Source organism: Pelophylax lessonae, assembly GCF_965119305.1.
Source record: "Pelophylax lessonae genome assembly, chromosome: 5".
Classification (NCBI taxonomy): domain Eukaryota; kingdom Metazoa; phylum Chordata; class Amphibia; order Anura; family Ranidae; genus Pelophylax; species Pelophylax lessonae.
Genome location: NC_138772.1, coordinates 288,568,492 through 288,587,219, shown reverse-complemented (window position 1 = coordinate 288,587,219; position 18,728 = coordinate 288,568,492). Strand labels below are relative to the sequence as shown.

The following is an 18,728-nucleotide window of genomic DNA, read 5'->3' as shown; positions in this document are numbered from 1 at the left end:
AAACTGTATAAGAAGGAGCAAGAAATCAAACCACTAATATGTGTAAAACCGCTTACTCACCCAGCGCTAAAAAATGCTTAAAAGAACAGGCAAAAATGCATAAACCGTAAAGGTGGAAGCTGCTGCTATATAAAACGAGAAATCTAAAAGAGGGTGCAACAAATAGAGAATGCATACACTAATTTGCGACACTAGCAGCGCTACAAAATAAATCACATAAATCATATATGTCTAAAACATCATGGCTAAAAATGGTTGGTCAACGAACACAAAAGCTTTCAAAAGTCCATCAGTGGTCAAAACCTCCTGCTTATGACGTTCTCATGCTTATGCATTCGCTTATGCCTTACTACATGTTTCGTTTGTGAGTATATTGCTGTGGAGAATGGGTGTTTCTTTGCTTTAATAAATTTTTGGCAGAATTACGCTATGTGTCCCCTTATGCTTGCATTCACATGGTAATTGAGTGATAAGGACAAAGCTTCATATTAAAGAGCCAGACGGTTGGTGCAAATGGTCTCGGTGGAGGAGCCAGCGTTGATACTTTAAGGCCTGTTGTTATCCGAGATTTGGTGAGTTTCCAATCTGACGGGTGATCACGGCTTGCTGGTGGTGGTACACGGACATTCCTACTAGCCTCACATTCTTCCATGTTACTTTTTGCACGGGTACTTGGGACTGTACTTTGGCCGAAAGCTTTATATATATATATATCAGCAGGAGGTTTTGACCACTGATGGACTTTTGAAAGCTTTTATGTTCGTTGACCAACCCTTTTTAGCCATGATGTTTTAGACCTATATGATTTATGTGATTTATTTTGTAGCGCTGCTAATGTCGCAAATTAGTGTATGCATTTTCTATTTGTTGCACCCTCCTTTAGATATCTTCTAAACTGGCACAGTTTAGGAGATATTTGCACTGCATGCAGCCGCTCACGCGAGCAACACATGCGCTCTGAAGGTCCGGCGGACCTTCAGCTTTCCTTGCCAGGAGCTTGCCAGGAAATGACTCCCGCGAGCGGTGTCCGGGGGTCCGTGTCGGGGCTTCGTTCTAAGGTATGTAATTCATAATGAGCTAGTATGCGATGCATACTAGCTCATTATGCCTTTGTCTTGCAGGGTTTTTTTTTTTTTTTCTTTTTTAGGTTTACAACCGCTTTAAAGGGGACCAGAGTATGAAAAGAAGTCTGCCGGGGGAGGGGGGAAAACACTTCCTGATAAGGGGATGGGAGCTAAGAGAGAGACACAAGCTGACAGTCATTTTACATTATTTACCTTATAAGTGGTAATATTAATAAAAAAAAAAAAAGTTCTGAGCCACCCTTATTTTGCTTCAAAGTTCTTCATTTGCAATTTAATTTTTTTTCTGAAACTTCCCTCTCAAAATTGAGGTGCGTGTTATACGCCGATAAATACGGTATTTATTAGTATTTACATTGGTCCCTGCCCTCAAGGAGCTAAGGTCCCAGACTCGCTAGTATATACATACTAGGTCCAGTTTACCTACCAGCATGTCTTTGTAGTGTAGGAGGAAACCTGAGTACTCGGAGGAAACCCACCCATGCACAGAGAGAACATGCAAACCCCAGGCAGATAGTGCCGTGGGTGGAATACAAACCGGTGACCCTAGCGCTGCTAGGTGGAAATGCTAACCACCTAGCCACTGTGTAATATCATTGTATAATTATCCATAAGAGTTTTAAATTTGCCTGTTGGGAAAACAAAGTGAAAGACACATGGGCCGACCAATTATTAAACATGCTGGATGCAAGCCTAGATATCCGTCTGCTTGCTGTGTATTGCATGCCGAGCTCTCTGACTTTTAAGACAGTATTTGGTTGGATGGTATTCATTTACAGTTTTTGAAAGATGGATAAAGTAAAGCTACACGCTATTGTATTTGGCTAACACAAGGTTTTGCCTGCTGCTTGCAATTCAAGTTCTTTCACAACTTCTTGAAGCAACTTCTAGTGTGTAGGCGTTAAAGGCATGTTTTAAAGGGGTGACACCCTGGCTTTACATGTCAAAGCAGTACATGCTTGCTGTGGTGTGTAGTAATCTGTATTAGCTAATCAGATGTAATCTTCCTACAGGTTCTTAGTGTAATGGGCACTGAGGGCTTACAGACTTCCACAGCACATGGGTTCCATTTTATGTGGATTTGTGTAATTTTTTTGTTTAATTGCAGTTTTATGTATTCCTAATAAATATAAATATATATATATTATAATATAATTTGTATTTTTTTTTTTTATTTAGAGGAGAATCTCATAGTCTTGACTCTGGAGAGGCTTGCACTTATCAGCATCCAAAAATAATGGCCTGTGATCCCCAGAATACTGCTGTTGTGGGTGTGGCTGAAAAAAGGTCATCAGATGTAACGTCACCGGTAGATGATGAAAATACAGATATGATGATCATTCCTGACTGCTGCAAGAGGTCCAAATCTCTCTCTCCCCAGCCTCTCCGGATCGATGGGTAAAGCCTTTTACTAGCTTGCTTTTGTCCACTATATATAAAAAAATAAATATACATACACAATATGGGCAAATGTTAGTCAATAATTAACCATTCTATCCATATGAACTTGTTACAAGACATCTTACTACAAGTGAGGTTGCTTCCCTTCTGCAGGTATAGCAGCCTATAATTTCCTGGATAGATGTTATACAAAAACAATGTCTTCCTTCAAAAATAATTTCATTTTAGGAATGTTCTTTCAATTTTCTAATCGTTAGTGGGGTCAATTCGACGTTTGTTCTTGAGCACCGTGACGGGAAAATTCGAAGGAGCGGAATAGAAAACTTCTTGGTCAAAGGAATTATCAGACAGTACGTGGTTTTCGTTCAGAAATTACATTAATTTTAAAACTGAATGTTAAAAGCGAGTGAAATTTTCCATCGGCATTCAGCAAATGTACAAAGATTTTTCGTATGAATATTCTCGTTCGAAAACAGATACGTGTATGGTCAGCATATGGCTCGGTTCACACCTATGCAGTTTGCTTTTGATCCGTTTCTGCAGTGCTTTTTGCTGTGTGTTTTGTGTTTTTGCTGCGATTTTTGCTTCTTTTTTTATAATTTTTTTTGAGCTAATTTGTTGTTGGGTAGATTAAAAAATGCAAATTGCTGCAAAAACACACTGCACGCTTTTCTGCAGCCTCTCCATTGAAGTCTATTGAACCAAAAAAAGTACAGTTTTGCATTGGAAAAAGTCCTTGACCCTTTCCAATTACGCAGTGGCTGAAAAAAGCATAGATTTAAAAGTGTCCCATTGGAAACTGTTAAATGAACTGTAGTGCATTTCTGCAAAAGCACCATTTTGGCCATTTTGTTTCTTTTTTTTTTTTTTTTTTTTTATCTAGGAGTCCGACATGAAGCTATATGAAGGGTGGAAGGGAGATCTAAATCTTTTATATTAAACGAAAAAGCTGAGACTTTTTTTTTTTTTTCAAGGATATGATCATTTTAAATATAATGTACAATACTGATAAAAGTTTACTTTAACCACTTGCCGACCGCCGCAAGTACATATACTGCGGCGGTTAGCCGCTCCTTGGCAAAGTGACGTATCGGTACGTCACTCGCCCACGAGCCAATAGGGGGCGAGCGCGCGCCGCCGGAGGCGCGCTCCTGCTCGTTCACAGGGATCCCCGCGCGAGTGACTGGTGGCTCCGATGTCCGCCGGTCACTTGCGATCTCCGCTGGAGAGGGAGAAAGGCAGGCGGCTGATGTAAACAAAGCCGCCTGTCATTCTCCCCTGGTGTAACTGCAGAGATCATACAATCCTGCTATATAGGATCGTATGTCTCTGTGGTTACATCAAAAGCCACACCCCTTGACAGTTAGAAGCACGCCCCTAGGGACACACTTAACCCCTGGATCTCTAAAGTTAACCCCTTCCCTGCCAGTGTAATTTTTACAGTAACAGTGCGATGCAATGTATAGCACTGATTACTGTAGTAATGTCACTAGTACCCCCAAAAGTGTCAAATGTTAGTCAGGGGTCCGATCTGTCCGCCGCAATGTCGCAGTCCCCCCAAAAAAATCACAGATCACCGCCATTACTAATTAAAAAAAAAAAAAAAAAAAATGACATAAATCTTTCCCTTAGTTAATAAACGCAATAACTTTAGCGCAAACCAATCAAAATACGCTTATTTTTTTTTTTTTTTACCAAAAATATGTAGCAGAAAACAAATTGGCCAAAAATGTTAAAAAATTTTGATTTTTGCATTTTTGGGGGGGGGGGGGGGGTTTCATATAAAAAATGTGAAAAATATTTTTGTTTTTTCAAAATTGGTGCTTTTTTTGTTTATAGCGCAAAAAGTAAAAATTGCACAGTTGATCAAATACCACCAAAAGAAAGCTCTGTTTATGGGAAAAAAAGGACGTCAATTTCATTTGGGTACAGCATCGCACAACCGCGCAATTTTTCATTGAAGTAACGCAGTGCCGAATCGCAAAAAATGGCCTGGTCATTAAGGGGGTAAAACCTTCCGGAGCTGAAGTGGTTAAGTAATTTTAAGTAAACATACAGAGAGTAAATTGGGGCAGCTATTGTTCAATTCCGAAAATGCTATTTTCCTGCTGCCATGCAAAGTATGTAGCTTAGAAGTTGTGACATCACATTGATATTCTCTCATTCCAGGACATTCAGAAAGACAGCTAGAGATTGCCAGGCAACTGGTATTCTTAGCCTGGATTTACACTTGAGCGACATGTATTTTTTGTGATTTAGAAGTCTTTTTCCGTATGTTCTTGTGAGCAAAGTTGTCCGTTAACGTCACGCAGTGCCGAATCGCAAAATAGGCCCTGGTCTTTGAGCAGCCAAATCCTCCGGGTCCTAAGTGCTTAAATGTAGTTGTAATGCCTTATATTACCTCCAGTCAATCAGTTTCCACCTTCTCAGGGTTCAGATGCTGATCTTCTCTACACAGAGTCTAAAGTATTTTATTTATTTATTTATTTATTTTTTTTAACAAAAAATGTGTTATACTTACCTGCTCTGTTTAATGTTGTTGCACAGAGCAGCCCTGATTCTCCTTTTTTGCGGTCCCACATCGACACTTTTGGCTCCTCCTGCCTATAGAGTGCCCCAATAGCATTGTATAGAGTGCCCCTTTTGAACCACTCACTTCCTGCCCAGGACTACATGTCCCATGAGGCATTGTTTCTTACATTCACAAGTTCTCAGGCATTTACTGAGATGTATGGAGGGTGTACTGAGCTGTATGTGTGCTGCACTGTATTTCCTGATATGTAAACAAATAATGCATTCTGTATGTAGGCCAACTAATCAATTATGAAAAGTTGACAACTATTTTCATAATAGTTTAGTTGTTTTGGCCCTTCTTCAGTCTGAGTTCGGCTGTGTAAAGGATTACAAGAGACTTGAGAGGCTTAGCCCCGGTTCATGTTAGTGCGATCACGGAGATTGCATGTAATTCGGAGCGCACTGCTCCTAAATTGCATGCGATCTCATGTGTGGTGCAAATTTCAGCCATACACTTTGTATGGCTGAATTCGCACCGCATCCGCAATAAACTTGCACATGAGGCTTTTTCTTTATCCGCAGCAGAATCGAATCGCACAGTGGTTCACGCTAGTGCGATCCGATTCTGTGCGAACTTGCAGATCGCACTGTGATATGCGATCACAACTGGGGGTGTCGTTAACTTTAAATTGACACCCCCTGCGTATAGCATATGGCAGTGTGAACTGCCAGAGGTGCGGATGTGATGTGGGAGATTACGCTGCATATTCGCAACGTTCCTGCATCACACAAGTATTCCGTCCAGTTCTGGTCGCCAGTCCTCAGAAGGGATGTGTTGGAGCTGGAGAGAGTCCAGAGAAGGGCAACTAAACTAATTAGGGGATTGGAGGACCTTGACTATGAAGAGCGTCTACAATCGCTTGATTTATTCTCCCTGGAGAAGAGACGTCTGAGGGGGGACATGATAGCAATTTATAAATATCTTAATGGGGATCCCAGCTTAGAAAAAAAGCTGTTCATTCGAAGGGATTGCATGAGGACTCGAGGACATACAATGCGATTAGAGGAGAAGCGTTTTAACCTCAGGTAACGTGGGGGGCTCTTTACTGTTAGGGCTACAATATTGTGGAATTCTCTACCACAAGAGGTGGTTTCTGCGGGTAGTATGGTGGCTTTCAAAAGACTCTTAGACGTACATCTCAAGGATCAGAACATTCAGGGGTATGTGAGATGAGTACAGCCACACACACCTACACAGGTTGAACTAGATGGACTATTGTCTTTATTCAACCTCACCTACTATGTAACTATGTAACAAATGTGAACCGGCACTTAAAGTATAACTAAAGGTATCATGTATGTATATGTATATATATAATATAATATATATATATATATATATATATATATATATGTATATATATAATATAATATATATATATATAATATATTTTTTTTTTTTTAGCATTGGATAGAGCGGAGATGAATTAGAACACCTGTTGGGTTTTAATTGCTGTCTGTGCCCCTGTTGGGCCTCTTGCATAGGGTACTGATGTTTGAGCATTAGCATTTCACATATTTGCGCATATGCACATTCGTGTGTACAATACATTCCTTATGGAAAAAAAATCTATAAAAATTCAAAATATTTATGCGCGTATATGCACAACATACCGACCAGAAAAGCAGATTTTACTTTTTTTTTTGTACTCAATAATACGCAGTGCTTGTTTAACGCCCCATGCACATATACTGTGGCAGGGTGCTCACTTTGTGCCACTCCTGGGTCTGGGGCGCGCGCGACCTACTTTTGCTGTGTACCCGCTGATCATTCGGGAGACAGGCAAACAAGGCAGACAGCCGTTCTGTGAGAGGGGACTGTACTGTTCCGGTGTTCCTATTAAGCAGTAACACAGATCTTTACCTTCTCCCAGTCAAAGCATCTCCCCCACAGTTAGTAAGCACTCCCTAGAAACCCATTTAACCCTTTGATCACCCCCGGATGTTAACCCCTTCCCTGCCAGTGTCATTAGTACAGTGACTGCAATTTTTTTTTCACTCTATTATTGTCACTGCTCCCCAAAAAGTGTCAGTCAGGTGTCCAATTTGTCCGACGCAATATCGCAGTCCAGTTAGAAGTCACTGATCGCTGCCATTACTAGAAAAAAAAAAAATATCCCATTTATTATTATTAATAATAAGGATTTCTATAGCGCCAGCAGTTTACGCAGCGCTTTACAATATTAGCAGGAGACAGTATATATACAATACAATAAAATACAAGAGGATTAAGAGGGCCCTGCTCAGAAGAGCGTACAATCGAATGCTTGTAGTCACGATAACTTTTGCGCAAACCAATCAATATACACTTATTGGGATTTTTTTTTACTAAAAATATGGAGCAGAATATATATGGGCTTAAATTGATGACATTTTTTTACTTAATTTTTTTGTAAAATGTTCTATAGCAGAATGTAAAAAATATTGGGGGTTTTGGAAAAAAAAAATATTGGGGGTTTTTTTTTCGCAAAATTTTTGGTCTTTTTTTTTTTGTTTACAGAGCAAAAAAATAAAAGCCGCATAGGTAATCAAATACCACCAAAAGAAAACCCTATTTGTGCAGGAAAAAAAAAAGGACAAACGTTGTATATTTGGGTACAGCGTCGTACAACTGTGCAATTGTCTGTAAAAGTAAAGCAGTGCTGTATCGCAAATAATGGCCTGGTCATGAAGGGGGAGTAAACCTTCCAGAGCTGAAGTGGTTACACACCTATGTGCACAGGCACATTGTAAAAATGGGCTGCATTTTAGATCAGTAAAAAAACAAACAACGCTGTACGGGGCTTTTTCAAGCTGCAGTGTGGGAGATTTACGCTCTCTATGTCTCCTGTTTACTTTTATTGTTGAAAGTGAAAGTAAAAGTCCCAAATTTTGGGTTTTCCCCAGAAAAGTAATAGAGGGGAAATCTTCCAATGGGGATCCCCTTAATTTACAGGGATTTCCTTTCACTTCCTGTTTTGTCTATGGGACAGGAAGTGAAGGGACATCTCCCTAATGGGACACCGATAATGGAAAAATAACCCTTCTTCTCTATCCAAATTATTCATTTTTTTTTTTTTTTTTTTTTTTTTTTTTTTAAATATGTTATTTTTTACTGAATAGTTGATATTGCAAATATCGGCTTGAAGTTCAGTGTTAATGAAGAAAATAAACATCCTAATTTGTGAGTCATGGTGATTTTTTTTTTTTTTTTTTTTTAATGGGTAGGGCCGATTTTATAATCTGGACAGGGTGACTGAGTATTTACAGCGTAGATCAAAGCTCCATAATGAAAGATTGGGCGTTGTTAGCACAACATTTTTGGATAGCACTGCATGGCATGTAAGTGTAATATGTGTAGCATTTGTTTTGCAGAAGGAATGCTTGTATGAATTAGATTTAACCACTTACGGACTGCCCACTGCGTATTTACGTCTCTACTTTGATGTTACCTACCGGGGTTATGGGAGCAGATTCCTTCCATAACCCCGGTATTTTTTTAAACGTTGGGCCTGTCCACTTTGGCATAAAAGTGGTCCCAGCGCCGGGTTAAAATGTATAAAACAACATAGAATTTTAAAGTGTGCAGCATTTGAACCTATTATGGCTAAATAGTGTGCCTAAAATACTGTAAAAAGGACTTTTCTGCATAGCTTCCGAGTCTACCTCCGCACTGTTACAATTTTAGATGCACAAAAAAATTCTAAATGCATCTAGAAAGTGTAAGCAGAGGGGGTGAATATTGTACTGTGTATGCAGATCTTTATGCACATGATTCAGAGTTCATCTGCTAGTCACTATAGAAGATTCCTCATTCTGGTACTGCTAATACAGATATTGATGGTAAATACACACACATACAGGGACTATTCAAGTGGTTAAAGGGGTTGAGGGATAAAGTTTGCAGGTCTTTAGAAATAGGTAATTTTTGGTATAGTACATCTAGAGGGCTGCTAAAAATCATTGCTGTTTTTTGCCCATTCTACTATAAGATTTGATCCTATGGCCCAGCAGCTGTGAGTTCTGCTGCTGGTACAGTAATGGTAGGGGGTTCGCTTGCCCTTAACTACTTTACTCTGAAAGTGCCTTCTATTCTGTTCACTGAATGCAAGGTGAAATCCTGACCTCTATCCACCCCTCCCCTTCTCTTGTACATTCAGAGAAACCTTGTATTCAGAATGCCCACAGCAATCCTCTGGACTTGATACACCAGAAATTATAGGTAACAATATATACCCAGCACACATGAGTACATAATTAAGTTACCTGTTTTTTTTCAATTCCTACCTAGAGTCCAGTTTTAGTTATTTGTTTCTGAGTTTTAGGTTACGGGCCGGTTCACACTAGTGCGATGTCAGACATGGCATGTAATTCGCACTGCATTGCTGTGCGGATCACATGCGATGTCTTTGTGATGCGATTTCAGCCATGCAAACTGTATGGCTGAAATTGCATTGCATTCGCAGCAAAATGGTGCAGGACCCTTTTTTTGGTCTGCACTGGAATCAGAATGCATGGATAATCATTCCTATGCGATCCAATTACTGCAGCATTTCACAGTTCGCACTGCGATCTGCGAACCTAATCTGGGTGTGTTCTTAACCCTACATTGACACCCCCAGCGTTCGCAGATCTCAGTGTGAACCAGTGTGCGATGCGGGAGCTGGCACTGAAACGTAGGGTTTCCCACATTGCACCAGTGGGAATGGCCTTTAATGATAGAAGTAAAGAAAAAGTACTCGTAGTAATTCGATTTCCTGTTTGATTTGTAAAGTTGGTTCCATTACCATAAACCTGACTATAAAATGTGTCACTAATTTCACTACCTAATTTAAATGTAATTTCTTAAAGAAAATGAAAGGATTTCATTTGGTGTTGTGTTTTTTTTTTTTTGCAATATATATAATTTTATTGTATTCGACAATAGTATGGCATTAAAGAGAAGAACATCGCCATCTTCAGGCGGCAGGCCTCTGCAAGCTGAAAACCTTTTTTTCCTAATGAAGCCTTCATATGTGACTAATGCCAGCCATACATGTTTCAAATTCTGAACAATTTTTCGTTAGAAAATGGCACATTTGAATAATCGTTAGGTTTTCGACCATTAGAGTGGCCGCAGCAATGGCTGATTTTTGTGCGGCTATCAAATTAGTGTGATCGGGAATGTTGGAAATTTTTTGAAAAAGGAATACATTTCTAATTATTGATGGGAGAATTGTGCGAGAAATATAACTGAAAAAGAAATGCACATGTGCTGTAACCTGGAAAGAAAAGACGATTCACTGCCATAAATCTTCTTTTCTGTAGTAAATGAGGTAAATTTAAAGGCTTGGTTGGTCGAATATCGAAATCAATGGTAGCACCATTGGATTACAAAATGCACAACATTTTCAATTTCCGATCAACAAATCGTTCAGAATTCGACCCATGTATGACCTGCATTATTGATCACCTTATTGGGAACCTCTCTGATTGTTCTACATCCCTGATAGGGACTGAAGCTGTCGGGTTTGACTGATATCATTTGTACAAAATGTTGGCTGGTAGCTGTCAATGTTCCTTAAATTTTAACTAAAGGCAACAGTTTTTTTTTTCTTTTTCTTAAGTTTTAGAGTGGTGAGGGATTAGAATTCCTGACAGTTTATATTGCTGTCTGTGTCCCCATTAAGAAGATACAACCTTCCTATTTTTTACTCCTGTTTACCGTTATTAGTGAAAGTAAAAGAAAATCCCAAATTTTGAGTTGTCCCCTGAAAAGTTATAGAGCGGAAACCTTTCCGATGGGGACACTGGTTCTGGTGACCTGGGTGTCCCTAAGGATTTCCCTTAATTTACATGGATTTCCTCTCACTTCCTGTTTGGCTATAGGGCAGGAAGTGATGGTTTATCTCCGCAATGGGACACAGATGGCAAAAAAAAAAAAACTCTGACAGAGGTTATAACCCTCTCTTAATCTATCCAAAATGGAAAAAAAAAAAGTTTTGCCTATAGTTCTACTTTAATGTCTTTTCTTTAGCAGTCCTTTTCCCTGCCTTGTTGGAACGGGTGAACAGTGAAAATGTGCTTGTTCTTATGGCTGCTCTCTTGAAATCTGAAGTCCTTAGCCCCCAATACCCCTACAACCATAATCTTCTGGTTCTGCGGGGGAAAATAATATCTGCTGGACCTGTCACAGGCACTCGTCAAGAGTACCCACTATGCCTGCCCTTTCCACACCCCTTCTCCATTCATAGAAGCTGTACTATATTTTTCATCATTGACAAGTGAACCATGAATAGAAGAGGGGGACCTTTCATCTGCCTATCCTCCATTGCATGCATACCCAGCTAAACCTCATAACACCCACAGCACCATAGGAAATATTCTACCGGTAGGGGGACTTCGGATTGTAACTAAGAAAGCAGCCAGCAGAGGCACTTTGTATTGAATGTAAGTAGTGTCCCCTGAGCTGATATAAAAAAAAATAGCTACATTTAGGTTTTAAAGTTTTTTTTTTTTTTATTATATATATATATATATATATATATATATATATATATATATATATATATTAGGATTGGGAGGTTCCTTTTAAAGTCCTTACATCCAAGTACATTACCACCATTACAGCATGCTGATTGACAGAGCTTACTTCATTTATGTCATGTGGGCAGCAAAGACACACAATCTTAATAATTTTATTATTAATAATATTATTAATAATGATAATATATTTTTATGGTTTCACAAATGCCTTATTGTTAGAAATCACATTCTTTTTTGTTGTCATCCATTGGAAATAATGGTTGTTTTTCTGCAGTTAGGGCTATGTTATGTAGCCAGTTGAGATTGGGGCAGTACTTGTCAAGAGTACTCTTCTCCAAGGAAGATAATAAAAGCATACATTTTCTTAAAATGCGGTAACAGTTACAAAGGGTAAGCGTATAAAATTAAAGTTACTTTTGCGCACCATTTTATTTTAACTGCTGGAGGAGTAGGGTTACAAGCAGATTTAATTTAATATCACATAACAACAGATGTGAGCTTCGTCCTCAGGATCACAACAAGCTTCTGAACTATTTAACAGTAGACATTAAGCGATCAGCAACCGGGATTAACTAGTTCTTGGGATTAACTAGAATACTATGTTTAGGTCTGGGTTGTCAGCCTTTGTTTTTATCATACAGTTGATTTTAGTATAAAGTAACGTAAAAATATAGGTATTCTGCAAGTAACGTGGCGTTTTTTTTATTTGTACACATATTAAATTCCAATGTGTCCTGTCTTTTTTTCCTGCTTAGAGGTAGAGCTGTGAGGAATCCTGTATGTGAGCTGCAGCAAGTGACAGATGTCTCGCCACTATCCAATAAGTGTGAAGACTCCAAAGCAGACAGAGAAGAAAATGAAGATGCACAAGCATCAAGTCATTTGTTGTCAAAGAAACCGGAAAATGATAGCCCAGAGCTTTTAGGTCAGAATATTCGAGATGAGGACAGCACTTTTAAAAGTACTGAAACGACTTCAGAAAGCAAAGATGGGCCGGTTCAGCCATGTACCTTAGAAAAAAACATTATGTCTGTGGAAATGTGAGTATTCGGGCTTTAATTGGGTACCCAGATGCAGTCATTAGATTGTCAGTAGAACTTTTACAAATACTGTGGGTGTAGTTTTAGAGTAGGGGAGAGGCAGGTCACTGATAGCGAAGCAGTTTTCGCTTATCATTCTCTCAGAAAAAAATGCATGTAAAAAATATTTCTCTTTCGTTCATTGACGGACACAGCTCCAGAATATTTTTGCCCCCCTACAGGAGTAGGACACTAGGCAGGACAAAGCTTTACCATGCCTATTGGGCAGTCGCAGGGGGTATACTCCCACTTCTGCAATAGGCATTCCGTTTTTTTTCTGCCTTTGTCAGGAGTAAGGACCTAGTTCCTTGCTGGGATCTCTGGTCCCAGCATCTTTTCTTTTTTAAACATATTTTTTTCTCTCTTATTATTTTCTGTTCCTGTGAGAACTACAATCAACTGCTGGACTGGGCGATGGACTGGATATTCTAGATTCTTACGGTCTCCCCAGTCCAGCGACCGTGTGCAGACCACAGCTCCGCGGCCTAGGTCGGTCGTGACCTAGCCCCACTGGACGGGGGCTGGCCTGCGAGTTACACATCCCGCGAGGACGCATACGACCTGGTCCAGGCCTGAGTTACAACGTGTCTCCTGGCCCGCAGCACCCCCATTCAGATGGAGAGGTGGTCTGCCTGGAGCGGTGCCCACCTGGTTCCATGGTATGGTAAGTAGTGTCCCCCCATTCACTGGTGGCTTTTCGGGGTGGATGTGGGCCCCTCACTGGGATGGTCGGATCCCCGTTTCTCCTCTTTCCCACACAGAGTCCCATCATATGTCGGGAGATGGACCACTCCCCATCCTCCCACACCTAGCTCCCGCCTCCTGATCCCCCCCCCCCCCAGGTGCGTTTTGGGGGTCGAGCAGGTGATGGGGGCACACTGTTGGCAGCCGAATGCACGGTCTGTTGGGGGGTGTCCTGGTGGGGGCTCCTGCCAGGGCCTCCCTTTACTGTACAGACGTCCCTTGGTGTCCCCTGTGGGTCCCGGGAGCCATGTGGGCACCATGTGGAGCCGCCATTTTGCCGTGGATGGCTAGCTGTGTATTCGGCGGCCATGTTTGTGTAGTCCAGCGGCCATTTTCTTGTAGTTTCCCACTGAAAAGAACGGCGGCCATGTTTTTGGAGCCTTGTGGGCTGTGACTGTGGCAGGAGACCTCAAGTGCTGACTCCTGGACTTTCTCTTTCTTTCTGATTTCCGCATGGTGTACAGCATCCAGCGCTCTGCTCTGTGCTAACTGGGTGTGGTGAGTTATTGTGGGTGCCCTAAAGGATCTCCCTCTCTCTGCTATAGCAGCGATTCAGCTGTGCTGAGACTTGTAGTGCCGCTAGCATGGCTGCAAAAGGTCACTAGCAGTGTTTTTTTTTTTTCAAGATTGCCTGTGTGGTTCCCTGGTCAACATGGAGTCCCTGGAGCAAATTTCACCCCCTCATCCCATCTCCGAGGTGGCGGGCCCTTCTGAGTCCTAGTCCACCATGTCTGCAATGGCGGCGGCTCTGGAGTCATTAGTGTCCAAGGTGGATTTGGTTATGCGAAACAGAACCAGCAAAAAGCGTCCACCTGCCCTCACCTGCCTTGTCGCCTCAGATTCTGAGTCTGATCTGGCACGCGAGTCACCCTGCTGGGTCTGTGTCCACACTTCCTGGGTGCTCTTCCACTGCAGCTGCGCATAAAAAAAGTGCTGGTGGAGGCACTGGTTGTATCCGTGCGGGAAACTAAAAATGGAGGATGCAGCTGCGTCTGAGGCGCCGGTCACCTTCAGTACCCGAAAATCCTCAAAAGCGGCAAAAGTTTTTCCTTTTCCCGCCTATTTTGACAAAATTGTCGCAAATCAGTGGGGCTTCCCTAAAGGCAATGTGGTGGTTCCTAAGCATTTCGCTAGAAGGTACCCCTTTAAAGAGTCTCTGTTAAAAAAGTGGACGGTCCCACCTGTGGTGGATTCCCCGGTTTCCAGGCTGAACAAATCCACCCTGATTCCGGTGGAGGAATCTCCGGCTTTTAAAGACCCTTTTGATAGGAAGGACCTTGGCCCGGCACATGTTTACTGTGGCTGGTTCAGTCTTTAGGCTGGTGTTCACCATTGCCTTGGTGTCTCAGACCTTGACAGAGTGGGCTAAGCCTTTGCGCCAGGATCTGGAGGGGGTTACAGTTAATCTTTGATGCGGCTCCCTTCGTTTCTAGGCAGTCTGAGACAGCAGTGGTCCTTCGGTGCATGATATGGCTGAAATGCTGGTCCGTGGACCAAGCTTCCAAGAAGGCCTTAGCGGATCTCCCCTGTGTGGGGAGATGAAATCATTAAGGGAGTCACGGTAGGGAAGAGTACTCTCCTCCCACAGGCTTCCAGGGGCAAGGAGTCTAGTCGCAGACATGGTCCTTCTTTCTCGGCTCATAAGCGTTTTTTTCGTCCCTCAGGATCTCAAGAAAAAGGATCCAAATCCGTTCGGAACGTCTCCGGAGGTTCCAAGAGGCCCTGGCCTGGTAAGTCGAGAGCAGGTCCTTTTTACACCTGCAGACAACTCCTCTTCTGCCTGAAGGGGCGCCCTCACCCGTATCTGAGGTAGGGGGATGTCTTCATTTTTTTCAGGACCCGTCGGACCTCTCTGATTCAAGACCGGTGGGTCAACGAGCTGACTCAGTCTGGCTACAAGATTGAATTTTGGTCTTATCCTCCAGAGAGGTTTTTTCCTTCCAACCTGCGATTTGTCCCCAGACCACTTGCGTGGTCTCTTTGGGGCGGTACAAGATTTGCTGCTGCAAGGAGTGATTGTACCAGTTCCAAACTTAAAATGTTTTTGGGTTTTTTATTCAAACCAATTTACAGCTCCTAGGAAGGAAGACAAAGTTCGTCCAATTCTGGATCTCAAACCCCTGAACCGCTTTGTGCAGGTACAGAAGTTCCGGATGGAGTCCATCCGTTCGGTAGTGGCATCCCTTCATCAAGGGGATCTTCTAGCCTCTATCGATATCAAAGACGCTTACCTACATATCCCGATATACGCCAGACATCAGCACTTTCTCCAATTTGCCGTGGGCGAGGAGCATTATTATTTGGTGGCATTACCCTTTGGTCTCGCCTCAGCTCCTCAGGTGTTCACAAAAGTGTTGGACCCGGTGTTAGCATTGTTGTGACAGCGGGGGATTGCAGTGCTGGGGTACCTGGACGATCTTCCTCTACAAGTAGAGTCTCCGATTGCTCTACGGGACAACCTGGACATCACTGCGCAAACTCTGCAGGAGTTCGGGTGGACTCTGATTTTTCAGCTCTGCTCTGGTTCTGTCCACCAAGTTGGAATATCTTGGTCTGACTCTGGACTCGGCCTCAGCCTCAGCCAGGGTGTTTCTCCCACTGGTCAAGCTCCAGAAGCTGCAGGATGCCATTCGACTTCTGTTGTCCAGCAGTCAGCCGTCTCTCAGGACTTGCATGCGGTTGCTAGGCCTGATGGTTTCTATCTACAAGGTGGTTCCGTTTGCACAGTCCCATACAAGACCTCTGCAGAGAGATTCTTGCCAAGTGGGACAAGAATCCACCGTATCGGGACAATCTGATCCTGTTGAGCTGGGGTACGAGCTTGTCCCTGATTTGGTGGCTTGGCTCTCCGGCAGCGATAATCCTTCCTTTCCTGTACTGGACGGTGATCACCACGAATGCCAGCCTGTACGGGTGGGGTGGTGTTTTGGGCATGAACTGTGCCAAGGGGGGTTTGGACTCTGGAGGAGTCCAGGCTACAGATCAACATACTGGAACTTTGGGTGATCAGACTTTCTGGCCCATTGGGTGGTTTGTCTTCAGGGGTGTCCAGTACAGATTCAATCGGACAATGCCACGGCATATGTCAATCATCAAGGGGGCACAAAAAGTTTCCTAGCGGCTCAGGAAGTAGCGGCATTCTAAGGTGGGCGGAACGTTTCGTTCCAGCTCTCTCTGCTGTGCATATTCCAGGGGTGGAAAATTGGCAGGCGGATTACCTCAGTGGACAGGCTTTGGACCAAGGAGAATGGTCACTTCATCCGGAGGGGTTTCATCAGCTGTGTCTCCGGTGGGGAACTCCCGAGGTGGACCTGTTGGCCTCTCGTCTCAACAGGAAGGTGCAGAGCTTCGTGGCAAGGTGTTGGGATCCTCTAGCCGACGCCACAGATGCACTGGTGGCTCCTTGGGGCCTGTACAGTCTGATATACGCCTTTCCCCCTCTCAAACTTCTGCCGAGACTCCTGCGAAGAATCTAGTCAGAAGGAATTCCGGTCATCCTTGTGGCCCCAGACCGGTCTTGGTACGCGGATCTGCTATGGCTGGTCGCCAATGTCCCTTGGCGACTCCCTCTCAGGGAAGACCTGTTGGCCCAAGGGCCAATCTTCCATCCCTCTTGACAGTCGCTGGCTTTAACGGCTTGGCTGCTGAAGGCCAGGTGCTGAAGGATAGGGGGTTGTCTGACTTGCATGCTATTGAAGGCTAAAAAATCTACCTCTAGAAAGATTTACGATCGCGTCTGGAAGTCGTATATTGCGTGGTGTGAGTCTCGGGGGTTTCTCCTATTTCCTTTTCGGTGGCTCGAATTTTGGCGTTTCTCCTAAGAGATGTGGAACAGCACCTGCCCTTGGGTACCGTCAAGAGGCAGGTTTCGGCCTTGGTGATTTTCTTTCAACATCCTTTAGCTATGCATTCCTTGGTTCGCACCTTTGTTTAGGGGGTTCGCCACTTGGCTCCACCTGTGCGGTCTCCGTTGCCTCTGTGGGACCTCAATTTGGTACTGCCAGTCCTTCAGAAACCTCTTTTTGAAAACATTTGCGAGATTCCTCTGCTAACATTGATGGCGATTACTTCCGCATGTAGGGTGTCCGAGCTGGCAGCATTGTCTTGTCGTTCACCTTATTTGGTGGTTTACAGAGAAAAAGTGGTGCTTCTCCCTCGTCAGTTGTTCCTTCCTAAGTTTGTCTCTGGTTTCCATCTGAATGAAGTCATTGTGTTGCCTAAGCCTAAGCATCCTAAGGAGATTGCCTTGCAGTCTCTGGACTGCAGTTCGGGCGATCAGGGTGTACCTGGCAGCAACCAAGTCATTTGGGAAATCGGACTCACTTTTTCTCCTTACGGATGGACCTCGCAAGGGGTTGGCCGCGTCTGCTGCGACCATTTCCAGATAGATCAGAAAGACGGTAGTGCAGGCCTATTCAATCAAGGGTCAGGTTTCTCCTTTCCCTGTTAAGGCACATTCTACGCGGGTTCCTCCTGGGCCTTCTGCCATCAGGCGTCAGTGATGCAGGTTTGCAAGGCGGCCACTTGGTCGTCTGTGCACACTTTCACAAAGTTTTACAAAGTAGATGTGCGGATGCTGCTTTTTGGCCGGAAGGTTTTGCAGGCTGCTGTTTCATAGGACCTGGTCCTCTTTGAGGGTGTATTGTTTTCAGGTGAGCTCCAGTTGTTCCTGCTTGAGCTCCATGTTACTTGGTTGGTTTAGCCTTTGGGAATTTTGTCTGCTGTGTTTTTCTCACGCCTGATGTTTGAGTACTGCTTTGGGACATCCCAATGGTCAAGAAGATTCTGGAGCTGTGTCAGTCAATGAACGATAGAGAAAATTCGATTTTTGTCCTATTTTAAAATACTTTTTTCTGATGTTCATTGACAGACACTGCACCCACCCCTCTATTGAGTTGGGTTATTTTTCATCTGACACAACTTGCAACAAAACTGAATGTCTATAGCAGAAACTGGGAGTATACCCCCTGGGACTGCCCCATAGGCGTGGTAAAGCTTTTTTCTGCCTAGTGTCCTACTCCTGTAGGGGGCAGCATAACCAATGGTCAAGAAGATGCTGGAGCTGTGTTTGTCAATGAACATCAGAGAGAAGGATTTTATGGGAAGACAAAAATCCAATTTTTTATATAATTATTGATGTTCTGTTACTGTTAGGCTGTTGTTGTCTTTGTTTTTTTTTTTTTTTTGTTTTTTTTTTTAGTGTAACCGTCCTTTATTTGCAGCATTTATTGCAAACTCCCCATTCCATCCCGTTTCCAGTCTTTTACTCACCTGTACCTTGTCCAGCAAGATGTCCGCTGTGCAGCCTGGTCTGCACTGTGCAATGTCCTGTTGAAATCTTGTC

General features: G+C 43.0%; 1 protein-coding gene across 2 annotated transcripts in view; it reads left to right on the top strand.

Moving 5' to 3' along the window:
• The window catches only part of OTULIN (OTU deubiquitinase with linear linkage specificity), a 135,376-nt gene that overhangs the window by 11,405 nt on the left and 105,243 nt on the right, over window positions 1–18,728 (top strand). Inside the window, exons 3-4 of one of the 2 annotated variants that reach the window (XM_082258412.1) lie at window positions 2,262–2,480; window positions 12,317–12,601. In XM_082258412.1, coding sequence (XP_082114538.1) covers window positions 2,262–2,480; window positions 12,317–12,601 — 504 coding nt within the window. The remainder of the gene's footprint in view (window positions 1–2,261; window positions 2,481–12,316; window positions 12,602–18,728) is intronic. The other variant, XM_082258413.1, reaches the window with a different exon arrangement.